General features: G+C 31.8%; 1 protein-coding gene across 4 annotated transcripts in view; it reads right to left on the bottom strand.

The window, feature by feature from the left end:
- The window catches only part of Nep3 (Neprilysin 3), a 105,178-nt gene that overhangs the window by 68,522 nt on the left and 23,686 nt on the right, over positions 1-12,970 (bottom strand). For 3 of the 4 annotated variants that reach the window (XR_010880469.1, XM_067267986.1, XM_067267988.1), the window contains 2 exons: positions 6,372-6,684; positions 2,466-2,675 (listed from right to left, as the gene is read on the bottom strand). Coding sequence is in view for 3 of the 4 variants with exons in the window: in XM_067267986.1 (XP_067124087.1) it covers positions 2,466-2,675; positions 6,372-6,684 (523 nt within the window). In the remaining variant the exon portion in view is untranslated. The remainder of the gene's footprint in view (positions 1-2,465; positions 2,676-6,371; positions 6,685-12,970) is intronic. The other variant, XM_067267987.1, reaches the window with a different exon arrangement.

Here is a 12,970-nt window from a genome sequence, read left to right as displayed (position 1 = left end):
CGAACGTTTTCACTGCCCCTCATGGGCTCTTCCTCAGGCCAATTCTGGATTTGATAATCGAACAGCATAAATAAATGGAACGTGTTCCGTAATTTAAACGATCGAGTACGTTGGGCAACCGCGTGCAAGACGGCACGGCGGTTGCCCAACGTACTCGATCGTTTAAATTACGGAACACGTTCCATTTATTTATGCTGTTCGATTATCAAATCCAGAATTGGCCTGAGGAAGAGCCCATGAGGGGCAGTGAAAACGTTCGCCATTTCGAAAAATAGTTCGCACCGGTTATCGGTTTTAGAAGGTATTTAATTTTTTTGTTTATACAACCCGGTGTGGGAGAAGTGTTAATTATAACTAGTAAACTAAGATGATTAATTGAAAGATGAGTAGAAAAATTGAAGGATAAGAGTAGGGGACAGAAAATAGGGTACCCACAACCTGGTGCGACGTACTAGTTGCAATGATATCATGGAATGAGATTTCTTACTGGGCTGACAAATGGTTTCACTTCTATCACTCTTAAAATCAGTTCGAAGAGCTGATAATGTTTTCTATTCCTCACAATCAATTCTTTTCTCTCTTTCTAAAGTTCTTGTCTCTACCATGTGAGGCTAAAATGCACTGGAGAGATCAAATTTCGTAATCTAACCTCCTCGAGTTCCCACTCTCGCCCTTAGGGTTGCATTCCACTCTTTTGTTCTAAGGGATTAGTCATCCACATACCAAAGAAAGAAGGTTAAACAAGAACATTCCAGGAAGAATAATAGGAAAATAGGAAAGATAGAAGAAAAATAGGAAAGATAGAAGGGAAACAGGGAATATACAATTTTAAAGTAATATAAATTTATACAAAATATACATTGGAAATATGGCATGTAGCCACAATACAAAAGCATGGGGCTCTACAAAAATTGATTAGTGATTGAGGACACTACTGCTTTCTCACTAAAGTCATCCAAGAGTCTTCAAACTGTTGAATATCATCTATCAAAAGACTATTGCTTACCATCTTTAGGTAAGTGGTCTTACAGAGCAGTTTAACAAGACTTTGTCAGATATTCTATTCATCTATGTAGAGAGGCCAAATTAGCAAGTATGCTGCTATGGGCAAGACAGTTATTTGATAGTTAAAATTTTTATGTATTAAGTTGAAGTTGGATAAAGTTCATTAAAATTAAATTTTGGCCAACAGTATTTATCTTAAAATATATATAAATAAAATTTACCGAAGCTACAAAATTGTCTTTGTGTTTTGTCATTATAAACACCAGTGACATCCAAAAACAATTTTCAGTTATGGAGACTCCCTTTTATTTGAGGCTGTGCCTCCACAATAAAATACAAAATGGATAAAAGTGTCCTCTGGCAATTACGCCAAAATTATAATTCACAATAAAGTTCATTAAAATTAAATCTCGGTTCTTTTGTTTAAATCATTGTTTGCTATAATGTTCAACCCAACATTATAGAAAACGATGCAGGTGTACCTGATTGGATAATGAAAGAAAAAATGTGTAAAAAAGAAAACATTCGAAATTTGAATATGTTGGGAGTTTTATATGCATTCTAACTAGAACACTAGTACCAGAAAGATTCAATTTTTTAGAAAGTTCTACCTGAGGAAGGTCCTAGAAGTGGACTAAAAATGTTAGTGCATTAGTGATATAATAGTTTTCACAATTATATGTAAGGGCAATAAGGTTTGTAAGTTTTATTTATAATAAAAACTTTTCAGTTCACTGAATGAAATAAAAACATATTGCTAATAAGTGCTAATTTCTATTAGGCAAGTTGCACAGTATGCATCTTCCCCCAACTTTCCGTGTACAGTACAGTATATCTTGCCCCAAATGTCGACTGGCACAAAAAATGATCACTACTTCTAAAGTGCCATAGAATAAGAATCAGTTCATCAAATGATTTCAACAAGGTGAGCTTCAAGCAAAATGTACACAAGAACACAGATTTTGTGATTCAGAAAATGCAGACATAAATTGAATAAAATCAACTATTCCAAAATAGCAACAGCACCTGGAAAAGCTTCTAATTCAGCAGTGATCAACTTCAATAGCTAATAATTTATTTATCTTTCTAAATGTATGAAGATTACTTACTGTATACAAAAGCATGCAAGTGGTTACCTGCTCAGTATTACATATCATTGAGAAGGTTTTACTTTTCAGATGTTACATGATGCACATCTCTCCCAAATGACTATACTACTAAAAATATTCCATTTTATGTTATAAATTAAGACCTTTTATTTTTAACAAGATGAGAAGTTCTACTTTTATCCTGTTATTTTAATGCAATATTAAAAATATGTTTATAAATTCTCAATTATTTCCATCTGAGGAAATAATCAAGGATTTAGAAAAGATTAAAAAAACAGATAAATCTAATTAAATCATTAATTTAGATTATTTAATCATTATAATTCTATATTATTGCTAATAAAATTTTACCTAATACATTTTTCATTACAAGCTGATTTTCTTGCCACAATTTTCCAAATGTTCCCCAGAGAGATTTTCCATCAGGCAAAGGATTTGATTTAATCCATCCACCACATGCATACTGATAGAAATCAGTACATGGATCAACTGAGAAGTCCATAGCATTAAGTATAGAACTAGCAACAGTAACACAGGCAGGTGTGACACAATATTCTTCTGCTAAAATAAATGAATAGTAATTATATTTTACTGCATTGCTGTAAAAATATTTAAAAATTATTTGAATATAGTATAAAAAATATTTGAAAAAGAAAATCAATCTTGATAACAATATACTATTTCAAGATATATTTTAGAAAAAAAATTTGCAAATAATGAATAAAATGCCAATTTCTTTAATTATGTAAACTTTATTACTTTATTCTTTTTTACAAAATTCTACTTTATTAAAACTCATTAACTTAAGTATCATAATTTGAAAAGTTGCATTAATGGAAAAATTTGATAGTGTTAAGTAGTTTTTCCTAGTAGGAGGCAGAATGATTATTGGATAAAATGTCAACAGTTTACACAGATTGACAACAGTTAATTTTGTAGTCATGCCAATTTGTCTAATTATTGGCTTGACTACTTGAAAGTATTTAAGAAAGCAATAGTCATTGAAATTGAAATTGCATCAGTAGCAGTCATTAAAATTTCATCACCCATAAAATCCTATAAAAATGTGTTTATTTTTAAAATTAAAGTATCATTTTGCTGCAGACATGCAAAAACCATAAAAATTGCATTATCCATGAATTTATAAATATGAAAATACTTCATTGGCTGACAAAGTCTACTGCAGCAACACTTCTAGTGACTGCATCTTTCATTGGTGTAAGAACATTACATTAATATCATCACTTAGATAGATACATAAATTGTTATTTAGATAAAAAAAAGTTCCTAGTTCCTACAAGATGCCCACATCATATGCTGAAGCTGGTCAGGTAACAATCCTAATCTCAACTGTATTGAAAATTGCTAGCACATTATGAGCATAACATTGCAAAGAAAAGGTCCAAAAATAAATGGCAATGACAGGAGTGTTATCATAAGCTTGATAGGATGTGTGAAGTTTAGGGCGACAAGTACAAGGTCCAGCAAGCGGGATAGTACAAATAAATAACTAGATTTTAATTTTCATAACAAAGTAATTTATTGTCGCACTAAACAGGTTTTTTGGATCCCAACAATTACAAGTGATCTCTATACCCACACACATTACAATCTAACCTAACAAACAAAAGAACAATGAACGCAACAACTATACGCGGACCGAAACTTACAAACTAATTCTTATACTAATTATAACTAAGGAAAGAAGAGAAGATGGAAAATAGAAGAAGAAAAAAGGTAAAAATGCCTGGGACTTTCCTGGTGTTTGAGGACTTGGGTGAGATACCAGTTTTATGCTTTTCTTGAACCGTTGCTCCTCGTGTTCTCTGTTGACGCTCCTTATATATTCCTTTCACTAACTTCTTTGGTCCCCATGTAGCCTTCAATCGTCTTTAATTGGATTGGGGGATTCTGTAATCCTGTCCTTATTCTCCGAAATTCAAGCCTAATTCTCAATCTCTCTCAAAACCCCGTGGTCTCAGATTGTCGTACTAGTTATCTGGAGCCTTCCTTCTCTCTGTCCGTTCTTGTTGAGAGTTCCAACAAAACTGTCTTCCCCCCTTGTTCATTGGCCCCAGGGCCTTGCCTCGTCCTTTGTCGTCGTACGATTTTCTTGGAATTGGTAATCCCACCCAAGGGACAATGACTAAGAAAGACAAAGCAAGAAAGTTCTAGAAGGAAGTGAGACAAAGAATAGAAAAAGGATACTAAACTAAACTTAACTTTATATTTACAACAAAAATATATAGCGTACAGCTACAGATGACAGGAGTGTTATCATAAGCTCGATATTGTTGTGACTCCCGAGTTAGACCTAGGTCTACTAGTCTACAATTAACAACAAGTCAGCTTACAGAAATGGATTTATTTAGAACTAACAAGTGCTTAGCAAACAAAGAGATCATACAACCTCCTCTGTGAAGCTCCTTTACACACAGGTGTTCCCAGTACAATTAGCACACGTACCTTCACTCTTAATCCCCCTATGTTAATGTGTAACAAAGGTTACACAAAACTTTAATTAACGAGGAAGGTTTGATGATAACCATGAATTCACATTAATTCCGTACTTGAACGGAGATGTCTAACCGACAGTTACCGAGTGTGAAGACAAAAATAACTGCTCAAGACAATACCTCAGACACTTCCACTTCCCTTCTGATCCCCTTCACTCTGTTGTTACTTCAACTGCCTCGGATGGAATTGGATTATTGTTCTTTGCCTTTTTCTAATGTTCTGGACAGTTTCCTTCTTCCTTACACACGTGCTTTTTTGATATCCTGATGATGAGCACCAACCAAGATGAATGAACGAAAAAAGTCCCTCTTCCACACTATCCATCTTCTATTTACAACTCTTTCTTGCTGTCCCCGCATGACCTTTTTACAACCAATCAACAAGCCCCTTTTCACTCACACCTCTAAAAAGATGGTTTGGAAAAAGAAGGTCACATATCAAAGATGAACTACAATAAAACCAAAACAAAAAAAGGAAAACCCAATACAACAATGAACATAATAAAACTAACACAAAGCTATGTACAATTGATATATACTATATACATACATAATAAAACAAACAACAACCAATAAGTGGCTGAGCACTACAATATAAAATACTTCAAGAAACTAACCCACTCAATGCCAGAGTACTGAAATGCTGTTAAGGCTTGAAATACCTCTACAAAGTATTGGGATCCAGTTCAAAAAGAAATAAGTGTTTATGTTTATCAGATCTATACTGTAAACTCTCCTCCATTTTTGATTCCATAACTGTGAATGGCAAGTTCTTGTGACAGTGCTCAATTGTAAATTTCAACAAATAACGATAAAAAAAAAAAGAATTGATTACAGATGTGACAAAACACAAGACAAGAAGACATTCAATTAGTTCCATATAGAATTCACAACAATTAATATATGCAAACAGCAGGATTCCTGTTTTTGCTCAACTTGTGTCTAAAGGAATTATTGAAGAGTTTGGATAGTATGATGAATATAACACATCCACATTAACCAAGAATTGCAAATTTGAATCTCACTTGATTAAATTTTTTAAAATTCTTAATAATGTCATAGATTGTCAACTCACCTAGATTTGCCATGAACCTTCCAAGATTTGCCAAAAATTTTAAAGCTCTTGGATGCTTAAATATAGATTTATTCTTTTCATATTAAAAATGATCAACTTTTGGGTTATATATTAGAACAGACTAAACATTAGACAACCTCATTTTGATATTGCTGAAAATAAAAAATATCAATTCTCTTGAAATTTTTTACTCTTGGAATCACTAAGCTTACCAACTCTTCACGAGTTGGTAAGCTTAGTGTTGGGATGTTATTCTGAATGCCATGTAACTTTTTTAATCAATAAAAATCCCAATATATAAAACGTGGCTCCTTGAACTAAGTTTAGTCAAGAAAACAATTTATCTATTGATCAAATTGAGTGTATGGAATCAAAATTTTTATAAAAAAACTAAAACAAACTCTTCACAAGATTTATTAATAATAGTTCAGATGAAAGAACGTTGAAAGTATTTAAAATTAGCATTATCAATCTTCTTAAAATATGAAAGATTGGTTATTTGTTTATTTAGTTTAACAAACATGGCAAATTTTCTGACATTTCTATTTAATAAATTTTATTAAAATTTATGATTTTAAAATAATTAATGTATTACTTCCCCAAAATTAACTTCATGATTTACATAATATTATTTACTAAAATCTTAATATAACTTATTGAACTTACCACTTTTAGCTGTCGTATGATTATAAGCTGTCACATGAACAACTTTAATAGTATGTGAACTTGATTTGTTATCTAAAATTGCAGAAAGTATGATGATGACTAAGATTAGCATTAAAACTAATATCATTAATAGCCTTTCAAGTACTGTTGCTCGCTGCCACAAATTACGTGGATGGTGCTGATAATTAACTTTAGGCATTCCACCACCAGGACTTTTTGGGTTTCTTGATCCAACCATCAATGCATCTGCCTGCATGCTAGTAGTGCTGCTGGTCTCCTCATCCTCAAAATCTGTGCGCTTATACTGAGACATCTAAAATAATAATAAAAGTTTCAATTAATTTTTTAATGAAAAAGAAATATAGTAGGATGTGCTTATTGAAATAACTTTAATTTTAGGACATTCCTATACTGATAACATTGCAACTGTAACCAAAACATTCATCAAGAAGAAATTACAAGAAAGCAAACATTTTCATCAGTGTTTAACAGGTGTGAAAGTGTGTGTATAAAACATGTGATAAGATGACAAAGCAAATAATGATCAAATCGCTTTATTAGTCGAATGAATTGACAGAGAACGGAATGCCCATCACAGAGACAATTATATACCGATATATTTACAGTGTCTCCTCTCTCGTTCGAACTTCCCGTGCAAAGTTTAATATATACATATAATCCCTTATTAAAACTAAGATAATTATAATTAAATTTAACTTAATACTATTACTACTAGAAAGAGGAAGGGAAGAATAGTTAGAAAATCTACCGGTAGCTAGATCTGTGGGTCCTGAACTGGATGAATATTGACGTTGATCACTTCATGCACGGTGAATGTACAATCCATTAGCATCCAGGGGGTACAAAGCAGTTATTAATAAACATGTGCCAAGGCAGTTCCTTGGACCTCTCCAGAACGACTATCTCAATTATTTTCTTGTCTCCATTCCTACTTGGTCCTACCCTCTCTCTCTTTCGCCTCAGCCTTACACACGGCATGGTCCCCCGGTCACTCTTGCTTGACCTCTCCTCAGTGGCAAACCCAAAAGTGTCTTTTTTTCTCACCTTGTGTCTATTGGTAGCTTCAGGCAGGACCCCCTTCCTGTCCCTTTTGTAGAATGGCTAATCAGGATTCACGAATAGTACAGCTCCTGTCATGTGACAGGAGGAAAGGGTTAAGAAAAAGCAAGATTGTTAAATTTGTCAATAAAAATCAAATAACAGAAAGTTGCTAACTGACTGCATGAGTGTGTGTATAAGATGCATACATAATGTGGCCGTCGGCCATGATATTGTATATTTTGTATATTTTATATTGAATTAGTCTTAGATTTTCTTTGTTCCTTTGTCTAACTCTTTCTAGAACTTTCTTTGTCTAACTCTTTCTAGAACTTTCTTTTGTCTAACTCTTCCTAGAACTCTCTTTGTCTAACTCTTTGCCCCTGGGGGGAGGATTATCTTTCCCTCAATAGTAAGAACGAAAAGAGGGAGTGAGGCCCTGAAGCAAAACAGACAGTCTTGGTCGAGCTCTTGACGAGAGAAGGTAGCGCTCCAGATCGAGTGTCCGACGATTGGAGGCTACGAGGAGCCAAGGAATCGATAGGAAGGAATTCCTATAAGAGAACTTTGAAGGAAGTCTGGGTTGGAATCCCGAAGAGGTAGGAGCTGAAAAGGAGTGCTCCAGAAAGGGAGAAGGGTGATCTAAGAGGATAAAGTGCAGAGAGAGATCATCGAGGAAAGACGACTCAGTCTGAAAGAAAAAGATTATAGACGAAAGATCTATAAGGAAAAGGGCTACAAACGTAACAAAAGAGAGAGATCCGAAGTTGTTCCCCACCAAAAGACACATCGCAAAGAAACCCGGGTATTTCTACTATTTTTCTTATCTTTCCTTATTTCTTCTATTCTTCCAATTTCTTTTAGTTTTAAGTTAGTATAAGTTAGTGTAAGTGAATACGGTCCTCATCAGATTGTCGCGTGTGTGCAAGATAACTGTTTTTTTGAGGACAAACTTTTAATTCCTGTATGTATAAAATTCTAGAAGTTGTAAAGTTGGGATCCTATGTAAGAACCTGTTCAGAGAGAATAAAACTACTTTGTATTAAGTTTTATTTCGTACCATTTCGCTTGCGGGATCGTGTACCTCTTGTTACGAACACCACAATAATGTTTTGAATAAATATTTTGTTAAATAATAGTAATTTCAATAATTTCAAAGTTTTTAAAAAAGGTTAGGTAAAATAAATTAAAATCTTAAAAGCTAATATTTATTTTCTATTTTATTTTTTATTGCATATAAAAAAAAATTATGAACATATTAAAATGAAAAGATAATTTGAGTTAGGAGTAGAAAAAAGAAAATAAACAAAAAAAACAAGAAAAAGATGCTCAAAAGCAAAAGAACTCCCTATATGCTTTTCTTATACAGTGGTACCTAAGTGCTTTGAATGAATCTAACTTCAAACATGTCAGAGTTTGAATGCTAAATTCAACAAAAATTCACTTCAAAGTTCAAACTGCGCATGCACTTGAAGTGTGAAATAAGCTTCTGAACAAAGAATACAATTTCAAATTAGCATTAATATTAAATTTCACACCCATTATAATTAAATCAAACATCTAAGTAACAACAACTGTTAAAAGTATGCAAAAACTTTATGTTCAACCCAATATAACTTTCACTTATTAACTGTGACATCTGAGAACTGTGTGGAAGTAATGAAGTCTAAGAGGAAGGTTGGAATATTGATCATTGAGATGAAAAAAGAACTTGTTAAGCATGAAAGCAGTATATGTGTGACAGATCTGGCAGCTGTGTTTAAGATGCCAAAGTCAATAGTGTGCAACCAGTATTTACATATTTTATTTGTCATTTTGTATTTTAATTTATTATTAGGGCATTTAATTGTGTTATTTTTACCTTAAATTATGTATATTTGCTGTTTTAAGTTTATCAAATTGAGTATTATTTAGGGTCTGGAAATAGATTAATTAACTTTCCATTATTTCTAATGGGAAAAATTGATTCAGAGTTTGAATGGTCTTCTGAAATGAATCATATTTGAAAAGAAAATACTATTAGCCGACAAGGACAAATACAGCAAACAAGGAACCACACACAGCAGATGGTGGAAAAAGTATTTATTTACACGTAAGAGATACAGATTCTGATGGATTCCAACTCTAAAGCAGAATAACAGGTAGTGTTGGCGGCACAATATCACAAAGTATACAAAGGAGCCAAGCTCAGGTAATACAACAAGAGTTTCCTATAACTAATCCTTAAAAACTAACTTATTCTAAGGAGGAAAAGAGATCAGAAGGTATAGGCAAGAAATAGCAAGTTGGATGATAGAAAAGAATAGAATACCCAGGATGTACAAATGTTTTTTAGCATTCATGAAAAGTCACACGGAACTTCCTTAGACTCACTTTGTGCTTCTGTTTTCCTTTTTTCAATATCCGAGATTCACTATGCAGTTACTCCAATAAGTTCATAAACTTTTCTTACTCCAGTTTAGTTTCACTTGTCTCTCGAATACTTGACAACACTAAGCACTTTCTTCTTCGTCCTCACTCCACGAAGACCCAACATGTGCCCTCAGGTAACATCACCTTCATTGTTCTTGAAATTCCATAAAGTGGCCCTCATCACCCAAAGGAATAGATTAAGATTAGAAGGTTCTAGAGGTAAGAAAGAACAAAAGAGAAATGCTAAAAACTACGAACTAAACTAAAATTATACAATGGTGTACAGCCATGATACTTCTCAAGAGAGACCATAACCTGGACCTTACCCTGAGTCGAAGTTTAAAAAAGCATTTGAAGATTTTCTTGAGAAAATACAAACAGAAGTTTTAGATAAAGGATGAATAGAAAAAAATGACAATATCAAAATCATAACTGATAATAAGGATGCAAATGAAGTTTATGAAGATTCCAATCAAATTTGTGAAATAGATTTTACTGATAATAAAGCATTATGGCCCAATCTAATATTGCAAAAGTATTGACATTGCCCAAGAAGACACAAAAACTTGCATTAAGACATTATCAAATATGAGAGTAGTTACAAAGACAATATTGAAGTTTTTCATTTTATAAAATGTATCAAAGAAGAAGGTATAGATGTCCTCTTCGAATGTATAAAACAATAATAGATGGTATGCAAAGTAAATTTTCTAACTTAGAAACAATCTTAAATTTATTTTTGACTTTACGAATAAGCAATGCTAGTGACAAACAATTTTTTTTTTTGATCTTAAGAGGAATAAAAAATTACTTTTTTAAATAGTTTAGGACAGACTCATTTAAATGATTTATCTATAATGTTTATAGAAAATGATATAGTTAATGTGTTAAATTATGATAACAGTATCAATCAATTTGCAGATTTAAAAGCATAAAGGGTAGCAATTTGTTATACTAACCAGACAAATAAATAATTACAAATAAAGAAAAAACTTATTATTATTATTTAAGGATTTTATTGTCTTTTTAATATAAAAAACCCCACATTTACATAAAACGCTTTGTGAAAAACTGCACCCAGGGCCTCAAAGGAGCATAATCCATTACTGAGCAGCTTATTCACTGACAACCAAATTCTTGATATGCATATAACTTATCAGATTGCACTGGACTACCACTTGGCTCTTTCTATTGTATGTTCATGTTATTTGAGTAGCTCAATCTAATCATTATTATTTCATAGATCATTGCAAACTTGATCAATCATATGAACTGAGTAGTTAACCTACAGTACTTTTTCTGACTTGGCTTGTAATGTATCAACTGTCTGTAGCTCAGTGGTCTTTGGTTTTGCTCACTGCAACAAGATGTCTTTTATTTTGAAATTTACCATATTCTTTCTCATAGCAAGGCATTTTCCTTTCTCAAGGCATTACCACATCTTTTAAGGTCTAATTTCTAATTAATTTTTTTAATAATGTTCTTTTGCACTGCATTAGTTCCTATAAAACTAGTACTTTTACTTATTTAATGGCCCGCTCCCATGCCCTATATGTATTAATTACAAGCTGAAGTGTAGCATAGCTTCTTCTAGAATATGTTTTTTTTAACAACATAAAAAATATTTTCTGCTAATAAAAAACATTCCAAAATAAAAGATTAGTAGAGAGAATATCTCAAAACTAAAAAAAGTTAATAAAAGTATAAATAATAAAGAAAACTGTAACCTAATTTCTTAATTAGTAAACTTAAAACATTGCTTTATTGGAAATGAGTGAACTCTAATAAAGCAGTATTTTTAGTTTATTACTTAAAAAAGAAAAATCCTATAAATCTTATATATGCAGAAATTGTATTTAAAAAATATTTGGAAGAAAAAAATTAAAATAAAATTTAATAATATTAATTTTAAAAATATTTACTCCATATTTCAAAATAATATATAGTCAAGTCCACTTAACAGAGCACCAGATAAGAGAACAGTTAAGAGATAAGAATGTTCCTGATTTTCTTCTCTGGTGAATCCTTCCATTGTTAGTTTTCTAATAAACAGACAATCAAAAGATTTCTCAGAATCATAATGAGCACACATTGGTTTTATTGAACAGACATGAAAAGCAATTACATACCAGTATTAAAAAGGTATCATAAAATATATACAAACAAACAGCACAGATCACATGTCCTCATCTCAAGGAGGGGCAAGGCAAGGAGTGATTAGCAACTAGGGTGTATAGTATAGATTTATGTAACAACAAGAGTGTGTTAAGAATGTCAGATGGTACTAACTCATTCAGTGAAACATAATATTATCACACTTAACTAGTTCATGACAAGACACTCCCAATACATTCATATTGTTACTCACATAAATTGAGACTAGGCACCCAGATTTTAGAGGTCACATGACTTTGCTTTAAAGTGGTATTATAATTATTTGTTTTTAAACTGTTTGTCCCATTAGATAACATTCAGCTATTTTGGAGCAAGAATGTTCACATCTTTCCAGCTAGGTCTCCTACTGTATTTCTCAGAAAAAGTAAAAATAATGTAACTGATAAATATACTGCATTTACTGGTTATTCAACAGAATGTTAAAACTGATGATATAAGAGTGGAAATCAATATGATGTAAGTACAGTAAAATTATGTTAATGATTTTAACCTTTCCATGTGTGTGTTACAAGCTACACAGAGCTCTTAAGACACAAAATTATGGAGAGAATCAAATATCATTAATCAACCCTCTGGGCAATCTTGTTATTTCAGATAAGGAAGCATGATGTAGCAATCCAGAAGGTGCTTTTTTAAGTGGACTTGACTGTTATTTTATTGTTGAATATTTAAAAATTTATTTGAAGTATTAATAAATAAATGTAATAACATAAATTTAAACATTTACTAGATTAATTAATTGCAAAATGCAATAGCACAGAATCACAAAAAATATTGCATTTTAGAACTTGCATAACTAATAACATGAGTATTATATATATTTTTTAAAGATACGCTATATTTTATAAATTAAAAAAAAATAAATAGGAAAATCTATACATAGAAAAAAATTGCTTTATTAATATGTAGGGAATTTTAAAAATTATTATTAAATAAATTCCATTAATTAATAT

Source organism: Centruroides vittatus, unplaced genomic scaffold (genome assembly GCF_030686945.1).
Source record: "Centruroides vittatus isolate TY-2023 unplaced genomic scaffold, ASM3068694v2 contig_3127, whole genome shotgun sequence".
Lineage (NCBI taxonomy): Eukaryota > Metazoa > Arthropoda > Arachnida > Scorpiones > Buthidae > Centruroides > Centruroides vittatus.
The sequence above is the reverse complement of the archived record's forward strand: the minus strand, read 5'-3'. Positions and strand labels throughout refer to the sequence as shown.